Consider the following 21,716-nt stretch of genomic DNA (forward strand, 5'->3'; position numbering starts at 1 on the left):
ATAAAGCTTTTTAATATTTGATTCAATTTCAGTAAACATATTAATGTTATTATTAAGTGTAATGAAACTGAATATTACATGCATTACGTGCATAAGCGTTATCGATGAATAATCGATTAATATAATTATAATTTTCCTCTCATAAATGTAACATGTAATGTAACATGTTATATTGTAGTTATATCCCACATAGTAAATAACAATTGTTTTAACTTAAAGATTCTTAAGAGAAAATCTGAAAAATATCTGCCAGGATATGGTAAACTAATAATTTTTATAGGAAAAGAATTTTGAAATTGGTAGAATAAAGAATAAAATTTATCATAATCGCTAAAAGTTATTAGTTATTAGTTAAAAGTAATATACACACACATAAATATATTGTATATATATATATATATATATATATATATATATATATATATATATATATATATGATGTGCATATAGATCTTTTTCAAGGTTCTATATGTTCAGACATTTTTAACAAAATGAGCGACGATTAAAACCTTCCGAACGTTACTCAACATCTCGACTTTGATAATATATATCAAGATTAAAATCAATGGCAAGGGGTATATTTTCTAAACATTACACAATGTAATATTCTTTTTTTTCAAGGATTGACATAAAAACTAAATTCTAAATATGTATGACTTTATTGCATTTAATATCGTATCTTAACTCATATATATTAGTTTTTAAATATAATTTTTTTAAATATAATTAGATTGATAAATCAATCTTTTGATAAATTTGACAAAATATGATGTGGTATCTTGGGAAAATAATTTATATATAAAAAAATATATATTATATATACATATATAATTAGATAATTTATATATATACATATATAAATATATATATACATATATTAATTATATATATACATAATTATATATACATAATTATATACATATATAATTAGATAATCTAATTATATACATATACATAGATAATTAGATAATTAGAATTATAAAATATGTATATATGTTTTTTCTTTTATAAAATATTTGTCTAAATGTACAGGAAAAAAATAAGAAAGTTAATTGAAAAAATAATTAGAATAATTTCCGCATCTTTTTTTTTTTAGAAAAAGTAAAATTTAAAGTGAGAAAAATAGTTCATATATATATAATTATATATAAATTTATATATAATTATATACAATAAACAATTTTTTTCACTTTAAATGGTGTAAAAATTATTTTTCTAATTATTTTATTAATTATTCTTATTATTTTTCCTGTACAGATAGAGATCATACAAAAGAAACGAAACATATAGACTTATTTTATATCTAAAATGTATATTGTATTGTCTAATTATGTATATTTATATTTGATTATATATGGATTGTCTCTTTCCAGGAACGTTTCTTTGTGATCAATTTAATTAAGATACGATAGAAATTTTCATATATATATAAATCTTATGATGAATAATATATGAGAATATATGAGAATATATAAGAATAACCCGCATGTGTGCGTATACATATATGTATATATAATGGAATCTCGAAATAGCGTACTGTACGGATCTCTACTCCGCTATAACGAGGTTACCTCCACTCTCGTCAGGGTCTCGCGGACGTGCAAGACTTCGATCACGAAATACATCCTTTCAAGTATACCGCCGGGAGAGGACATTGCGTCCACAGATCTATGCGTTGCTGCGCGATTGGATTGTTATCCCCACTCACGCATTCGAAGTGTCGTAGCACGTATAAAAGGGATGCTGTCCGCTATCTCGAGCTTTCATTGTGTATATATATATCTACATATTATATATATATCTACATAATATATGCATGGTGAAAAACACGAATACGGTGAAACAATAACATTTTTGTATAACATGATTTTCAATTTTATACAAGAAATTGTATATTCAAGACGAGCATGATACATCGTGGAAAATGTTACCTTATTTAATATTTGGACGATAATCATTATATCATATGCAAATAAGTAATTAAATTAATACTAATAGATTTTTTGCTCTGTTTCTGGTTACAATATCTTGTTTTCGTTTTAACTGTCTCGAAAAAATTGCAAGAATTTACAAAAGTTTATATATGTTCCTTAATATCTGTTAAAAAATGATCATATATGTAAAACAAAAGTTGAAAAAGTTGAAACATTTTTTTTTATTTTATTGATTTAGGCCTTAAGAATATTCTATTGTTAAAATATCGTTAAAGTCAAAATGATTCATATGTTATCTTAAAAGTTAATTTACTAGGATATATATTTTTAAAAATGTATCACATATAATGCTAAAATTATTTAAAATTTATATATAATTAACATTTAATTTGAATGCAATAAATTTTTTCTTTTCAGCATTCCCTTGAAACAGTTAACAACAAATTCTAGTTTTAAAATTTTGTGATTTTTTGAAAGATAATGTAGATAAGATAGATTAATAAATAAAATATATAAATATATAATAAATCATTTTAAGCAAAATTTATATCGTTATAATATTAAAAGAATCATAAAAAAATTATAGAAAAAATTTATTCATAGAATATTTTCTAAAAACAGAACGTAAAAATAAAATATTATGAATAATTTATGGTCTATTACTATTTTAATTTTATGTAATTAAAATATTTTATTCATATTCGTAAAAATGCTTATGCAGATATTAAAAAGTTTAAAATATTATATCAAAATTATTACAAAAATAAAATTTTTATTGAATTTTTATTCGAATTTATATGATAATTCGTGATAATTTTCGAAGTTTTTGCCTCTAATTATTTCTATTATCTTTCTTTTTCTTTATATTAAAAGACATGGTAATATCTCACGCTAAATATAGTACATAACATTGTAGCAACATTGCGGCATTGTAATTAGATTACACATATTACAAATCCTTTTGTAACTCTCTTAAAATCAAAAAACAGTAAATAAAGATCTTTCTATTACAAATTATAGAAATTCCGAATTATAGAATTCGAAGAATTGCGCTTAAAAGTAAAGTGTTCTTAATATTGCTGCGTTAAAGAAATCGACAATTATGCTGACTTGAACTAGACTAGCAAAACTCAAATATGCAATATTGTCTTTATCGGATAACTACAAAGCCGATTTAAAAATGAGTGCGAAGTGTCGCGCTCAAGGATAAAGTGTTCTTTATATCGTTGTTCTAAAACCGGGAATTGTGTTGAGTTAAGGAATAATAATAGTTAGGAATAATAGGTAAAAATATTATGTGGGGCTAGCAAAAATTGTATTTCTTAAATTTTCTCGAATATGAAAAAATGAAAAGTTCTGGGAAGATAGAATTATGAAACTGCCCGTAAGATGGCAGAAGGTTTTGGATCAAAATGATTAATATATTATTTAATAAAGTTTCCTATGTTTAGAAAAAATAACTATTGTCTCTTATTGAAAATTCCGACATTATTTTTTGGTCAATCCAATTTATATCCGATTACAAGATTTACGTTTTGGAATGTAATTTTTAGTCACCAATCTTTAAGTAAAAAGTGATAAAATGCTTTTTGTCATTCACGGATATTGGAATGTTCACACTTTTCAAAATACAATATAATATTTATTCAAATATAATCAAACTAATATCATAAATATTTTTTTAGCGCTAGTGGAAAATTAAAATGTTACTTCAAAGTTTTCATAAAACAAGAAGTGAAACAAAAACAAAATTTCTGCATGCAATATTCATTAGAATTCGTATGTTTATCTCTGAATGCATATAAGTTTGCATCAGAAAAGAAATGCAAATGGGGTTGATTTTCATAGTAGCGGTCCTAGGAGTACGATTTCCCGTGATCATCAACTCCAGCATCGCTTGCATGCATCTCTCCAACTCGCATTGCCTCTAACGTCATATGAGCCCTAAGTGATCACTCTAGCCAAGCTGACCTTCTGTGCTCTTCTTCGTAAATACGAAGCACAGAGTCAACATGCAGTCCCTGCATCCATCCATACATTCATCCACCATTTTGGACTATCTGCCCCCTCCTTCCCCTTCATCAATCCGGCTACAATCACTACGCAAATCAGTTGACGGTCTGCCAGCGAGCAGAACGGACGTATTGTTGCGGTAGGATCTTTTTCAGAAATGAAGCAGTAATCGCTTGGTATCGCGGATTACGAGATTCTGCCTTTCGTGTCTTATCGTTGTTATTTGTCGTTCGTCATTCGTCGGTATTACGGTAACGCGCACGTCCACCGCCACCGGGTCGCGGATAGAGACGCCTCTGTCCTCCCATCCTTCTCCACCCGAATCATTCCGCTGTCTCTTCACCTCACCTTACCACTTGGTGTCGTTTCCACCGCCGCCGCCGCCGCTGCTACCGCCACCGCCGCCGCCGCCGCTGCTACCGCCACCGCCGCCGCCGCCGCCGCTACTGCCACCGCCGCCGCCGTTGCCGTTGCCGCCGCCGCCGCCGTTGCCGCCGCCGCTGTCACCATCGCTGCCGCCGCCGCCGTCCCGGTGTTCAAGCAGCGCCGCGGCGGTTCCTCTATTGATCGAATTTGACCTGCGAAGTTTCCCCTAGCGCGTGTGTGCAGTATAGTGGCAGCCGGCAGTGACTCTCTTGCGTTTAAGTTTTTGAGTCCCGTGATACGATTAAATAATCGTGAATAGCCTCGGTATGGCCGTGCCAACGGCTTGCACGCGATTCAGTGACAACTACGATTTGAAGGAGGAATTGGGCAAGTGAGTACCGAAATTTTTGCACTTATTCGCGCGTGGCAGCAAGTAGTAGTAAGTGAAAATACACTTACTCCGCGTTTTACGGCGCCGCTTACTCGCTTCCGCATGCCTGCATCCACATATTCTCCGTCTTTACTACTAACATATTTCTATTCATCTCATTAATTTCTTTCCTATCTCATTAATAAAGAATTATCCCTTCACGGCAATGAAGAAGATAGAGAGAGCTTTGCGACTCGTCCATGCTGGCGTCCGCGATCGAAGCATTATTTTTCACTGGATGATGGGGGTGTTCGCATATTTCTCGCAAGCACGAATCATGCACAAAAGCCTCCTGTGATTGTCGTCATCGTCGTATTTTGTGAATTAAAACCAGTAGCAGATGATATTGTACGATCGGCCATAATGGTTTCCTGCATACGCCGAGTCTTTTTCCGCCTTTTTCTTCCCTTCTCCGCCTATACCCCGTTATCGTTCACTCGTTCATTCTCTTATCATCACTTCTTCTCAATTTTTCCCTTCTCTCTTCCGTGCCTCTTGCGCGCCTTTCTTCTGTCTAATTCTCACATCGTGTTAATATACATGTACGAGTTCCTCTCTGCTTTTTCCATCTTTCTCTCTTATACGTGGAAGACACTCCGCGTTGCATTTTGTCTATATTTAAGCGCTACGGGCCGTCTGTTCGTGGCTCAGTCTCTATATATAAAGCGTCAGGGCGTCTGTTATTTTCCGCCGCCTTTTCGCCACGCACGTTGACTCCGCGTTGTAGGACAGATAGCAGCAACTATCATCATATGGATTTGTTACCGAATCGATATTATATCGTCACGCCGCCTTTTACCTTCGTGTTACTACCCTCTTTACGCTCTCTCTCTCTCTCTCTCTCCCCTCCCTCTCTCTCTCTCTCTCTTTCTCTCCGTCCTTTCGCCATCTTCTTATCTATCCGTCCTTCCGTTTTTTCTCCTTCTTTCTTTTTTTCTTCCTTCGCTTATTAGTGTATCTCTTCGTTACTCGTTTCTTCTCTCTTCGTTCTCTTTTTTCCCCTTCATCTGCCATCCCTCTTGTATCTTCTGTCGTAACATGAACGAGCGCAGGTGGTTGCAGTCTTGCATACTATTATTCTTAAATGTTACTAGATCTCTTCCCACCGCTATTATATAAATCGTTGGCCGAAAAGGTTTACACTGTTTAAATGCGTAAATAAATTATCAAATATATAAATTATATTAATATTAAGTTAACGATAAAAATTAATACTTATTAACGCATTATATAATTAATAATAGGTATGTGTATGCATATGAATTGCTAAGAAATATGTTTGTCGAAAGATTGATATTTCCTAACATATATTATTTTGGTATACGTGTGTGTTTTTTATTTGTATAATTTCATGTTTGTATAAATCTGGTAAAAAAATAATTTATTTTACAACGATTTATTTGTCATAAATGTTTTCCTTTACAAGTTTCCACCATTGAAGTTCTTTCTCCATACATTTCATGCCAGGATGACAAGATATACGGTAGAAGTAACGTGTCCTTAAAAAATCGATACTCGGATGCATAGTGATAACATCTCTGTAGTTTGTACCCAGTTTATGCTTTCTGTATGGAGAATTGAATGAATACTTGACAGATAACTTGATTGTTCTAACTTATTTTTCTAAGGCTCATATTTATAGTTTATTCTCATATTGAGGATGATCTTTTTTTAAGATACTACATGGATACTACATTCCATTGATTGGATGAATCTTAAGACCATATTTAAGACGATTTTAATGATTATAAGACAGGCTGTGAATACGAATCTAACAATAAATCGTATTTTGAAACAAGGTGTGTTTATACTCATGAATATTCTCTCATGTTTCTTTTTATTAGAACACGGTACTTTGTATCCCGCTTATATTTTTTTGCAAGAAAGCGATAAGCTATTCTAGCCTTACTTTATTACATTAGCTCTTTCAACCTCACTACCTTTTGTGTACAATAAAAATTATCTTAGCACGTAAATTTTCTTTTATGTGATAGTAATAGATGAAGAATGATAATAAAATTAGCTTGAAATATTTGAGCATTGCAAAATCGCGATCATACTTCGAGTTAGTATCTTTAAAGAGACAAATAGAAATTTTTATTCCATATATCAACAAAAGTTTAAACTTTTTAAATATTATGCATTCTAGGTTTTAATACCCATAATTAATATTTCTAAATCGCATTATATTACGCGATTGTTACCGTGGCACAACGAGCGTTTGTGAGTATCGTGGTTTTATCAGTTTTTGAAATATTCAGAAGTGATGGGACAACATATTTGACAAATATGAAAGTTAAAAAATGTTTCACGTTTAATATCTTCGGATCTTCAAAATTCATTGAATCTCTCTCCATTTACGATGATAAAACATATGCGATTATAAAATATAAAAGATGTGCCAAACTGATCGAATATCATTTTTTATATCGCAAAATTAAAAATTAAAAATATTCATATTAATATAATTATTTAAAATAACAGCAATATTCTTCAATATAAAATTTAATTTTTATAGATGCATTATTTAGTGTAATAATGATTTATAATATCCTTCGTAGATAATTAGGATTTATTTTGCAATTTTTTTCGCACAACATTTTGATGAGATATAATAAAGATAGAATATATCCAATAAATAATATATCCGCAAACTTCTTTCAAAAAATTGATATTTTTATAATTTTAAAAGTTGGCAGTTTTGACTGACAATGAGTAAATTGAAAAGGTGAAAATTTAATTAATATTTCTCTTATATTTTTGCCAAGCAGAGCTTTAATTACGGTATGAAATTTATATGATTTTTTTAAGTTTTCAGAAACGAAAATTGAAAATTTTTTTTTAAGTATTCAATATTGATATATATTTTTAATTCAACTTAATTATGTTTAATAATGGTTAAAAGAAAAACATATTTATATAAAGTCTGGATAATAAAAACGCTGAAATATGGCTGCTTTTTAGATTATTTTGAGATAATAATTTTGGCAATAAATAAATAATTAAAATTATAAATATTTGTTTTGTTAATTATTATTAAATAACTCTTCTTATTTGCTTATGTGTGTTTATTTATTCAAAATTTTCAATTTATTTATCGCTCGATAAAATAGTCGTGCATGTTTTCATAAATTTTTCATTGGGTAATAATCTCGAACTTTTTCGTTTTATCTAGATAACTTTTTGAGAAAGAAACATATATATATATATATATATATAGGGATACCACATGTAAACAACGACTTAACTAGATCAGCTGATAACAAATAATTATGTCGTACCCCGCCGTGAAATCAGTATTCGAAGAAAAAGAGAAAAAGACGTATTTTTTTAATCTTTTGCGCGAGAAAGTATATATGATGAGGGTGAAACGTAGCTAAGGTGACAATATATACATATTGTCATCAACTCCAGCCTAACTTCAAACTTTTTCAGATTGTATCTATTAAAAAATTATCTATTTTTTCAATATAACATTTTTAAAGACTGATAAGATCATATGTGCAAACTAATTAAAGTAATAGCGTTAATTGAAAATTAAACGGCACGCCTATGCAATATTTTCATATTTATTTGTATTCAAAATAATAATAAAATATGTTACTATATACATCAATAATTTTTTTTTATTCTGAAGTCAAGACATCTTTGTCGGCTATATAAGATGATTAAATATAATATAATTACAATTTTCACGTACTTTGCTTGATTTTAATTAATAAAATATTTTGTCATTAATAATACATTTTTGTTATATTCTTTATAATGTTATCTTCAATTGATATAGCAGCGCCAAATTTTTTGTGTTAAATGTTTTTTACATTTTACTCTAGAACACAGCATAGATCTCTCAAATCCAGGAAAAATTTTCGTTTTTTGTCATATGAGGGATAAGGAAAGGAAATGAGGGATAAGGAAAGAAGATTGAGATTAGAAAAAAAATTTAAGTTCCAACTATCAATATCTACATATCATTAGCCTTAATGCTTTAGTGAAGTAGATACTGGCAGTTCGTGGCAGTTCTTTATAGGTTTCTAAGACTCATGTTATATATTTACGTAACGTTCTGTGCTGTAACAAAAGAAAAAAATTATTATATATTTTGTTGCTCATTTATTTTTTCTATATATATATATATATATATATATATATATATATATATATATATATATATGTAATTGCACGATAAAAGTAATTATTAGATATAATATTAATTTTGCAAAATATTACATAATTACTTCTCAATAATAATTAAGATAATTATATTTAAACACTTTATATTTTTTCTTAAAATACTGAAATATAATTATTATATTATTTCTTTTATTTTGTATAATTATTTTAATAATTTAGAATTATTTTAATTAAGAAATGCAGATTCTGCAATTAATATTTTTATATTGTTTTTTTAACACATAAAATAATAAGATAAAATAAAGCGAATTTATTGAAGATTTTAATTTCATTAAAGAGACGATATTTAGCAATTAGCTTCCCCCTTCTATTTTTCTTTTTTTTTTCTCACATCTATTTTATATATACAATTCATCATCGTGTTTTCCGATAAAATACTGGCGACCGATGATTTGCAAAATATGTTGGCAAATAATACATTCACTGTATATGTGTATATATAATGTAATGGATATAGAGTACAAAGTCTAAATTGAAAATATTACATATAAATATAGCTCTAAAAAAAATGAAAATTTTTTCACAGTACAATTTAATGACACATACATAACAATTTAATGATCTTGATCTTTGCAATAACATGGCAGTAATTAAAAAAATATAATTTCATATTTCTTAATTCAAAAATTTTATAAAAACTTCTAATACTAACTCTTGCTTATGATAAATAATATATATTTCTTTCTGTACTAAAGAAGCGTAAATAGCTCTTCAAAAATTATCTTTTTAAAAGAACATTAAAAAAAAATATCAGTTTTATAGAAACAATAATATATATATATATATATATATATATATATATATATATACATTAAAATAAAATTTTTTTGTACATTTTTAGACAGACCCATGCATCTTTTGTGTTAAACATAATATTTTAACAATTAAACTATCTTGATATTTTTTTACGCTAAAAGAAAATAAAAAATACGTTCACGCTGTAAATTTTACAGTTTATAGAATTAAAATAAAAATTTTCGAAAAATGCTATCAATATAATCAGTATCGTATAACGATTTTATAGTATCATCAGTTTAACAATTTGATATCACCGCATTGTTGAAGTTTCCGAAAGATAATTTGGCTGCTTTAGAAGCGAGTGACAAGTGGAAGCGTGCAATCTAAAAATAATGGCACTTTGGTATATGTATGCGTGAGAAGTGCCAAGGTTCATTTACCGCTCGGAGAAGAGAAAATGAGAGACGATACACGTCTTCTACGTTTCTTCGAATTTTCCCTCGCCTATCTCTCTCAGTTATTCTTGAACGACACCTTGCGAGAGCGATAAAGTCGTTTACTGCGTGCTATGTGCTACTTGTCCTTCCCCTCCTCCCCCCTCCCTCCCAAATATCTGAAAAATATTTAAATATATTATATTTAAATAATGCAAATCAAAAATTGTTCACAATTTATATTATATATGTGTAGTGAAATATATATATATATATTATTACAATAAGAACATAAAATTTGTTATATATTTTCTTAATTTATAAAAAATCAACCGAGAATCTGCACAGAACTACTCTGTGCGACTTTACATTAAAAAAATGACAAAATTAATAATCTGTAAGGAAAAAAGTTGTTAAATTTAACGATAAGTTTTTTTAATCATTTTTTATTAGAAAGGAGAAAAAGAAAGTAATTATCATTATATATGTATATTCTCACCGTATTCCTGAAGGTATAATTTGAAATAGAACCAGTGACAACTATATACAACTGTTTTTCTATTTGATATGTATGAAAATTTACTTCTCTTTAAAAATGCAAAAATGCATTTTATAGATAAACGTTCATAGGTAAAACACTCTAGCTATAGTATAACATTTTTTACGGCAAATTGTATAGGTAAAACGTATAAAAGAAAAATGACAAGGGCGGAATGGAGTGAAGAGGCATTATTAGAAGCAATAGCAAAGATCAAGGCATCACAAATAAATGTCAAGGTTTTTTTTTCTTTTCCCTCTCCTTTTTCTTTTAAATATAGAGAAAATGCAAATCTTGTAAATATTCAATTAATATTTTTATTAATTTAAAATGAATTTGTTTTATCGAATTCTCAAATTAGAAGAAAAAAATATTTTTATTAATTTTAGTTATCTGAGGCATTTCTCAATGGGAATCTGGGGGGAAACGCCCTTTTCAGTATTTTAAAAAAGTTGATCTCATAATTAAAATAATTTAATTAATTAAAAATTGGTGCAATTATTATAATATTACTAAATCTTTATAAGTTTTAACTGTCAATAAAATCTTCATCGTGAATACATTTTAGATTGATTTAAGCAAACATGGAGCCATATTACACTGTTTTGCTCAAAATAGTTGTGAAAAGCTCCGATAACATATGTTTATATGATCATATAAAATTACATATGTTATCAGATCTTTTCATAATTCCAATTATGTATATTTATATCTGACCATATTGTATCATTTATCTCGGATATTTAATGCATGTGGATCGTATATGAGAATTTATTAATAAACTTCGTTAAGCTACTATTTAGCGTTTTATATTAATTGTAATTAATTGTACCATGAAACATTTGTTGAAGAACTACTTATTTCATCTTCGTCGAGAGTTCAGTCTATTGAAACAGAAACAACATTGAAGCTTTGAAAGACCTGGTATTGTTGTTTTTTTTTTTTTTTTTGTAAGGCATTGGCCTCATAAGATACTTTTCTTTCTTTCCTATTATTATTCTGCAAATTATAATGTAAATAGATTTATATTGATAAATATGACTGGAAAAGAATTACCGATTTAAAATTAGATGCATAAAACATGATGAGTTGATGTCGACGGCTTGTTAGTATTGTGTGTATATAAGTGGATGGATGAGTGGGTGAATATATTAGAGTGATGTATTGCATGCATCCTTCGCTTACTCCACCGTGGAACCCAAAGTATCGACCGGTTAAAGCCGTCACTTGTTGCCTGAACTGGCCAACCTTATCAACATTCAATCCTTTTATCAATAATGAATTTCTTATATTTTCCATTTCTGTTACCATTTCTTTATTTTCCGGCTACTCCTAGACGGAAGAACCGTTCAACGAAACGAATATTCAAAAGGATACTTAAGTAATGTCAAATATTGATATGCATTTCGCTCTCACTAGTGTTACATATGCATATATTGTTTTGTGGATCGAGAGATATTCTCCTCTTTGATATTAATGCTATTATATATTTTTAAACAGTAATGAAATAAATATAAAATGATGTTAATGAAGAATCTTGGAAAAATAAAAGAATGATTGGAAAAATGTTATGAATATTTATGTTAATAGTAATCAAAAAATTAAAAATAGGTTGCGTGTAATTATTGATTTTGTTATTAACAAATTATTGCATTGTTTTATTTATCTAAAAATCATAATTATCCCACTTCAAACTCATATAATTTGTATAATCAAGATACGGTAAAAGTTCATCGAAAAAAAAGTTTGAACGACGAAAAAGATTCCAAATCACTGGGAGTCGAATATAAATGCATTTCTGTTTGTCATCAAATCCTGCTTTTATCGGATTGACAGAATATCGTCATCTCGATGGTTGTCAATCAGCTCAGAAATTCATTGCGTCGGATGTCAAAGATAGTCCATAAAATGTTCCGAGCAATTGGAATATCATCGAGCAAAAACGACTCTATTGATGTGCGTCTGAGGATGTTTAAATTTAATAAAATATTAGTATCTTAAATATAAGTATTTAACTAAATATTAATATCAGTTATAAGATTAAATCTACAATTATTATTCTTGAAATGCTTAAAGTAAAAGAGTTTAAAAAAATCATGCATTCTAATCTCGAAAAATTTAAATGATGCGTTGATAAGATTTGTACAAAAACTATTTTTCTATAAAAAATAATTTTTTACTTTTTTAAAATACGTATGTAATTTCAATAAATAGATTTATTTCTTAAGTTTGGATCTAGAAAAGAAAAAAACAGAAAAGCATCTAAAGCTGATTTTTTATTTTTATAAATTATAAATGTTTACTTCTATAAGTCTTCATAAGTTTTATTATAAAATTAGAGTGAAACGAGTTGCGGTGAGTTTCTTTGTTGATAAATTGCATTTCTAGATGCATCTCTTTTACATTAGAGTAGAAACGGCATAAAAGTTGTAAACTTTATTTTTTTTTTTTTGCCATGACTTTATTTTTTCTGCCACCGCAGGCGACGAGAACGATAAGAATGGTACAGCTGAATACCATGGAACTCTATACAAAAGTATCGCAAGCAGTCGCACATTTTCTATTATTGTAACCGCTGCATACATAGACTAGTCGGTACATAAAACAACGCGGCTTGAAAATAACAAATAAAAATAAAAAATTAAATATTCGTCATTTTGGATGAAAATATTTTTTCATAAAAGCGATTCTTAACGAACACACAATACTAATGAGAAAGACGAGATAGACAACAAATATGATAAGTTAATAGAGCAAAACTTGATAATATTTATTGTATATGTATACGAAGTACACTAATAATCCACTTAACTATTATATTAAAACAAATTATGCATAAATTGATATTGATTTTTTTATGCAATTATATTTTATATAATATAATATCAATTATATTATACTAAGCCTACTAAGAATTCGATCGGCTCAACAACCATTATTGAAATCCGATAATCTAAGATATTTTAAACTAGTTCGTGCATATAGATATTCAGCCTGGCTATTGCTGCACGTGACTTGACGTTAAATAATGTCGTGTCTCTTGATAATCGGATGTACATATGTACATCAATTTCATATATTCGTAATCAAACATAAAAAATAACCAAATCACATAGAAAATTATAAAAATAAATATACATATAAATTAATAAGAATTGTTTGTACTAGAACATTATCCAAAATATTGCAGAATATAATATATTGCTACAGTAAAAATAAAAGTTTATGAAAAGTTTTATATATTTTTATAAAACACTAATATATCTGCTGAATTTTATACATGGTATATTATGTAATTAGTGCATGTTATTTCCTGAAAAAAATATAATTAAAAAAAAATAATTTTCTTTCTTCAATCATTTTCATGGAATACAAAAGCAATTGTCATGTATTGATTGAAACTACTTTACATCGGTGCCAAATCTTTTCTCGAATTTTGTCGTGTAATAGCGGCCGATACATAAACATATGTACGTACATCCGCTTTTGCTCCTCAAGTCTTTTCGTACCATTTTCGTTTTATTAGCAAAACTTTTTTATCAATTATTTTCAATAATAACTCTTGATAATAAAAGTCGACCTATCTATTACAACAACAGCAGACAGCTCTGCATTTGATGCGCAGTAGTAATGTGGCAAGAATGCAGCACAACCTGACATCATATCAAGTATTGATGGCAAAAACACAGCAGAAATCGAGCAGAGCCTCTGTTGTCACGTTATAATGGCAAAAACGTGACAAACATCAACAGTCGCAACACATTGCCGATTGTTTGGATAGATTTATCCGTTTCATGATTCATCATTGAACGACTAAATTGGTAGATTTTTTTGTGCCATCCTAATATAAGTATATAAGCATGATAAGCATCAATAATATTGTAATTCGATATTTAAAACAAAAGATAATATTGACAGGCATTCTGTTTAAGTGTTTGATTTATATTGGGTTGAGTGGAAAGTTCTTTACATTTTTTGCTACAGAATGAAGACCGAAAGAAAGAGAGAGATAGAAATTTTCTGTTCAATAAAATAATAGAAAATACATAATTAAATATAATCCGCTCTTAATTGGGCGTTTGGCAATGTTAATGATAAAAGTACCTAAACATCTTTGAAGCTATTCTTTATATCATATAACAGAGATTTTTGTTATTTGATTAAAACAGTTTAATTAAAATTAACATTGTTCAAGCCGATTTTCTTTGTTAAATTAATTTGATTACATTTTTTTTTTTTATTAGCCACATTAAATATTATACTCTATTCGACAAATAACAGAAAATTAAACTTCCAAATTTTTGTTTTTTTTTTTCAAAATAACGTTTTGTTGCATAACAGTTTGAAAAAGGGAGAATTTTTTAAAGTTTATAAAGAATTTCTGATTTTTATTCTGATTTTACGAATGTCGCTCGACGATAGAGAGAATTTAGATCTCTCAACGGATGTCCGTTTAATAAGCAATCTGTAGTCATTGATTTGTAGCCTTGATCGACGGCGCTGCATGACGGCGTTGATGAAATTTTAACAGGCCAAGATTTGCTCGGCGCCTGCATGCGGTTTTCCATATATAGTTAGCCAGAGTGTTACGTAAGAAGTGGAGGAAAGACAGAAATCGAAGAGATTTAATTCTTAGATAACTAATGGCAGATATAAATTCTATACGATTATGAATTTTGAAGAAAAGACCTTATGTAGTTTCAAATTGCAAAGATAATCATTGCTTTATCAACCGAATTTTTTCTAATTAATTTTTCGTTCTGACATTCTTCCCTACTATTACTCTCTTTACTCCCTCTTCATCGCCTCTATTTAGCCATTTCCTTATTTCATTTAATTTTCTTTTTAAGTCCTTCTTCATATAATCCTACTATTTTTCATTTTTCTTTCCTATTCTTATTCTTTTAGTTACTCATCCTCTTTTTTACTATCTCTTTCCCATGTCTTTTTTACTATGTCGTTTCCCATGTCTCTATGAAATCATCGCATCCCATTCTTTAATCTTCCAGAAATCATTATCTTCCAGAATTAATTGTTTATTCCTTATCTCCTCGCAAAATGTTACCTTATTCCATGCTACCATATTCTCTTTTCTTTTTCTCTTATTTCTCTTCCCGACCTTTCTTTCTTCTACTCTTCTTTCTCTTTCTCTCTTTTACTTTTTCTACTTCCTTTCCATTTTTCTCTTCTTTCTGCATTCGTTCCTTTCTTCTCTACCTCCATGTCTACTTCCATTTTCATCTTTTTTTCCAACGACCCTCTGTCCTTTATTCCCTTTCCTTTCATTTCCCTCGAGTCAGGTTAATTGGATTACTAATTTCACTCACAATCAGTGAAATTTTAACGCAGTGATGCTGTTATAAATATTAAATATTTTTGAGTATAAATATAATTTATAATAATGATATTTATTGAATTTAATTTAACAACTATACAAACTATAATGAAGATAGTTGCTTAAAATTTATTATATTTTTGTAATATTTGAAACTCTAACAAAAACGTTTTAAGCAACGTTTTTATCACGCTTTCTCTAAAGAATTTAAAAAATTATATTTATGACCAACATCTCTTTCCATGAAATACACTTTATCAAATGTAATTTATATCTTGTAATTGAGCTAATACAGTTAAACATTGCATTCAAGCTCTTGATCTTCTCTATTTTCAGACATTTCATAGCTTATTATAGCAGTTTTGATTCAAGGGAAATAAATAATGCAAGGAAATAATTCATTTATTATACATATTTCACTTTAATATTTGAATTGTATTGCCGCTGAGCATCCTTCAAAATAATAATCAACAATGTTGCAACACAATAATAAATGTTTATCTTAATGATTGTTTCAGAGGTGCCTTCTCTGTGGTCCGACGATGCGTGCAAAAGAGCACCGGTCATGAGTTTGCTGCAAAAATTATAAATACTAAAAAGCTCTCGAATAGAGGTAAGTAATAATGAAATGCTAAGAATGGCAATTGTTGAATCTTAAATCCGATCAAATATTCAAATATTTATATTAGTTTCAATTTGTCATATTATTATTTAATAAGAATTATTTCGACAATTACACCAGAAAGTTATACCAGATCTTAACAATTTTTTTCGTATTTTAATTTTTTTATTTTTTTTTATATACATATATCTTAAAAGTTATATATGGTAGAAACCTGAGAATATTTCGAAAAATTATTGCGAGATTTAGATATATAACAAAACTCTCGCAATAAATTTTGGCGAATAGAAAAAGAATATATGCAGAATATATCAGAGCAAAATCGAAACTTCAGAACATTTAATAACAAATTGTATCGTAAATAGGATATCTGAGAATGAATGGATTATATGAGAATGATCAATTTTACGAAAAGAGAAAAAAGGAATGAACTGAATGAAGAAAATTGTAAACATAAGGAAGGAGAATAAGACCATAGAAAAAAATAGATTTAATAAAATAAGTTTAAAGATAATCTAGAAAAATAATTAAAACTTAGTGCAATATATAATTTAGTTATTAGATTCAAATTATTAGATAAAGATTAATTATAGCTTAAGAAGCATTGCTTTATGTCAAATGGCGAAGGTTGAGTCCAGTTTATACCTCGTGTGTGTGTGCGTTCAACATCAACGAGGAAAGAGTGCATCCCATCTTCGCCTTTTGCTGAGCGACTTATAATCCGTAATTACTCGGAATTGCATAATTTCCTGTCGCGAAGCTAGCACATTTGTTCCCGTTCCTCACTTTCTTTTTCTCTCATTTAATTTATAACTTTTTTCTGCGGGTATAACACGATGAGATAAATCTGTCTTTGACTACGCTGCGCCAGGCGAAATGAGGAAAATGTTGAGAAGTTTTTCGAGATTTTTGAAGAAAAAATATTAATTTTTTGATAGACAATTCTCAACATAGAAAAATAGAAGATGAAATGAAATCTTGAAATAGCGTACTATATAGAATTTCGGACCGTTGGAAAAGACGAAAATAAAGGATGGATGAAGGAGGAATCTTTCCTCTATTTCATTTTACCTTTCTTTTTTTCACCTGCATTTCTTTTCCTTGTCTATCTTGTTCTCTCTTTCCTTTTTACTCTCTTTCGCCCTTTCGATTATGAACCGTTCACTTGTGTGATTCAATTCTGATTACGACCTTGCTCCAGTGACCTTTCGACCTAATGGAGGCCGCAGCCTCTGCAATATGGCGCGTACGCGCAACAAATAAATCTCGTGTCCTAGATAGACCGGGGAGGAGTGTAAATAAGTGAAACACGCAAGTCGATTATTAGAAGTAAGGAAAATTCTTCGATTTTCTCGTGATTGCTTACTTTATTATGATTTCCCGTTATTCTCGGTTTATGAGACTGCGCAGTCGCGTGTGATATATATATATATATATATATATATATATATATATATATATATATATATATATGCAATGTAATCCTAATCTTTGTACTTTCATTGAGAGATGGGATTTTTTGTTCCTTTTTTCCATGGCGCATGTTATGGCTCACGTATGCAATTCTTCTTCGTTTTCAAATTATTCAGATGTAATTCTGCGGATACAAAAGGTCACTTTATCATTGATTTCTTTATTTATTTATGCAACGTTTTACTCTCATAGCTAACAATGTATGTTCGCTTTGAGGATAAATTTTAATTTGACTATGCGAATGGATTTATTTTTATGCATTAGCAACTAAATATAGAAAGAATGTCAGCTGATCAAAAATGTACAATTAATAAGTATGATTAACAAACTACGATTTTCGCAATATTATTATCTATTAAAATTACCAACTTTCACAAATATTATCTGCGACAAAGTTTATATATATTTGAAATTTTTTTTTTTTTTCATTATTTTATTTCTTTGAGAGACTTTGACGTATATGAGAATCTATTTAAAAAATATTTTTTTTCGCGAGCATATTTTGAATTGGAACAAACATATGTCTATGAAGAAAACCGTAAGTAAAATGGGATATCTTTATTGCCGTGAAGAAAATAATATATTATTACTCCGATAGTTTTATCATGCACGATTAATCAAGAATGGCTTCGCGCTTTCTCCGCAACGGCACGGCCATATCGGGATCTTGCATTAACAAGCGCGACGAACGGCAATTTTTATTACTGACGCTTCCGTGACATTCGTGCTTCATCGGATGAGAAGCGTGTAATATCGGATGAACGCTTCCCAAGGATCGACTTTGCGACGGAAAAGATCAACCTTCCGACGATAAGGCGCTTATGCGAGCATTCGAAGGACGCGTCCTGGTATTTCTCTTTCCGATAGAATTTTTATGAAACGTGTTTGCCGGATAAGCGAAATTGATTGCGTTATTTTTGCTTAAATGCGATCTTCAAGATATTACATCACACAAATGTTTCATAACCATTAAATTTCTTAAGTAATCGAGTTTTTTACGCTATTTAAAGCGAGTTTCAGTAATAATTAATTTTTATATCCATAATTACAATATCGCGTATATTCGGTAATGAGTTGCTCATATTTTCCAATTTTTTAATTAAATAACATCGTGCAAAACGCAGATGTAAAAAAATTTACACATTGCATGCATAATTCTTATAAAGATGCATATATACACATATATTTGAGGAGATGCTGTAGAGCCTTATAGTGAGATAAAAATAAGAAAATACTTTTTTCTAATAAACCTGTTTGCTGCGTAATCTATTGGAGATGATCCGCTTGAACAGCACGAGTACATATATGCGTGTGTGCGTGTATGCGTGTATATACAATATGTATAGTGCAACTTTTCTCTCGCATTTTTATTTTTTTTTTTTTTATAGGTACATATTTTTATAGATCGCGTTATAATTACAAGTACTAAGTGAATAATGATGTTTGTAAAAACTGTTATCCCAGACACAGTTTTATCGATTAACGGACTGCCACTACTAAGGGAACACCAAGTCATAAATAATTTGTACGCGAAAGAAAATTGATTTGTTCTCGCTTATTAAATCAGGGTGATCTTTAATATTTTATCGTGTCTGAAAATTGATGAATGTTGTCGATAAATGCAATTGCGCGCCTTTATATGAAACGCGTGAAGTATAACTCGCAGGATTACTCAAAAAAGATTGCATTACGTAAGAGTTTTATTACTTAACTTGATGTTTACTTAAGGCGCAGTGGTTCGAGATATGTACCTTAAGACATTACAACAGTTTTTGAAAAAGTTCGAGAAGAGATGAATAAATGGAAGAAATAATTGTGAGCAGAGTTTTTGTGTCTGTGTGTGCGTACGTACGTAATTACGTACGTGTGTATATGTGTGTGCATGTAATCTTAATTCTATTTATATAGAATATAATTGAAATTATTTTTGCCGCGAGAAGTTTGAAAGAAAAATAAAGTTCCGACAGTGATAACGTATTTTATAAATGCTTCAATTATTCTGCATATAATTGGATATATGCAACGTTATTCTGCTCAACCTTGAAACAACTGCTAAAATTCATAGGCCAATTTATGTATCTTGTTGCGTTAACTAGCGCTTCCTGAAATTATTTGCGTCATAGGATTATTAAATTATTCTAAGTTACAAGTAGTTAAATTATTCTAAAAGAAAACATGTAAGAATGTTCACATTAACAAAGGATGAAGAGAATGAAAATGAGAATGAAAATTTTCTGATGGAAGTAATTATATAACATAAATAATGATTTTTTTAAATTGATCAATTATTTTCTTAGTATATATATAAAGTAAATATTTACTTTCCTTCAAGTGATTTATGCGTATAGTATTTTTTCTTATATACATAAGATATTGTAACGTATTATTTAATTTATTGTTAAAGTTAGTAACGTTGTGTTAATTAATTTATATTTAAAAAAAGCAGAAATTTTGAAATTATATTTTTGCATAGAAAAAGACATGTAATTTAAAGGATATATCACACGTTAAAGTAATTTAAAACATGATTATTTTGATAACTTTATGCTGCTGGGCATTAAAATTGCATCACTGTACATATATATATATATATATATATATATATATATATATATATATATGTATATATAAATTAATTTATGAAATGTGTAAACGTTAAGATGAATGAAATATGTATACACTGCATTATTATAAATGCATTATATCGTTATGTTGCTATTTTGTTTTACTGCATCTTTCCAAAGGCGAGCATCTTAACGTGATTGCTGCAATCTTACAGTAACGATGCAAAAATGTTTTGCTTCAGATTTACAATATTGCAATCTTATAATGAAATCATTTTCATACGCAAATTTTATTTCCAATTCCATTTACAGTTATTTATATTCTCATTTACCAACATTTCCAAGATCCGCTGGATCTCTCTTTATTAAAATTCATAAGCCAACTTTCCATTTATTATTCAAATCATAGTTTTCTCTATGAAAAGTCTTCTTTTTCCATTAGCTATTTTCACAAAATCATTCACAAAAATATTCTAACTAGTCACATTCTCAATAGCTTCTAGCTCATTGAAAAATGTTCAATTGTCCAAAATTGTATTTCTATTGGAGACCATTTGTAATTAATTTCATTAAATGTTGTTTTTTTATTAATGTTCCATTGAACTTGGCTTGTCAAAGGTATAAAAAAATAGATTAATGATTCAAAAAATATTAAACTCTCATATGATAAATTTATAATTTATAGTTTTATATTAAAATTAGTTTTATTCTCAACCTTTTTTTATTTTTATCCAAAAAATTGATAAACAAACCTTCGGCACTTCCATGGGTTTATCTCTCTCTTTTATTATTGTTGATATCGTTCTGCGAGACTTATAATCTAAGTAAGGCTACCTTTTTTGCCCTTTTACGTCAGATACGTCGACGACATGGCCTTAGCGTTTTTTTCTTCTATGTATTCTCTTTAGTCTTAAATATTTTAAATTTTTTCCTAAAGGTCAATTCGCGATGGAGAAATGAGCTCTAACAAATATCTATATATAAATTTATTAGATCTTAGTATTTTTTTATGAGACGGATGTTTAAAATTTGATTGGTATCACAAATCAATTTTTTCTGACAGATATTTGAATTT

General features: G+C 28.8%; 1 protein-coding gene across 19 annotated transcripts in view; it reads left to right on the forward strand.

Annotated features, from left to right (window-relative positions):
* Positions 1-3,607: 3,607 nt before the first annotated feature.
* The window catches only part of LOC126848932 (calcium/calmodulin-dependent protein kinase type II alpha chain), an 80,348-nt gene continuing 62,239 nt past the window's right edge, over positions 3,608-21,716 (forward strand). For 5 of the 19 annotated variants that reach the window (XM_050590315.1, XM_050590317.1, XM_050590320.1 and 2 more), the window contains exons 1-2: positions 3,610-4,704; positions 16,501-16,595. In XM_050590315.1, the coding sequence (XP_050446272.1) occupies positions 4,640-4,704; positions 16,501-16,595 (160 nt within the window). In that variant the 5' untranslated portion in view covers positions 3,610-4,639. Of the gene's footprint in view, positions 4,705-16,500; positions 16,596-21,716 lie in introns of all 19 variants that reach the window. The other 14 variants (XM_050590323.1, XM_050590324.1, XM_050590318.1 and 11 more) reach the window with 5 other exon arrangements.

This window comes from Cataglyphis hispanica, chromosome 4, assembly GCF_021464435.1.
Source record: "Cataglyphis hispanica isolate Lineage 1 chromosome 4, ULB_Chis1_1.0, whole genome shotgun sequence".
Taxonomy (NCBI): Eukaryota; Metazoa; Arthropoda; class Insecta; order Hymenoptera; family Formicidae; genus Cataglyphis; species Cataglyphis hispanica.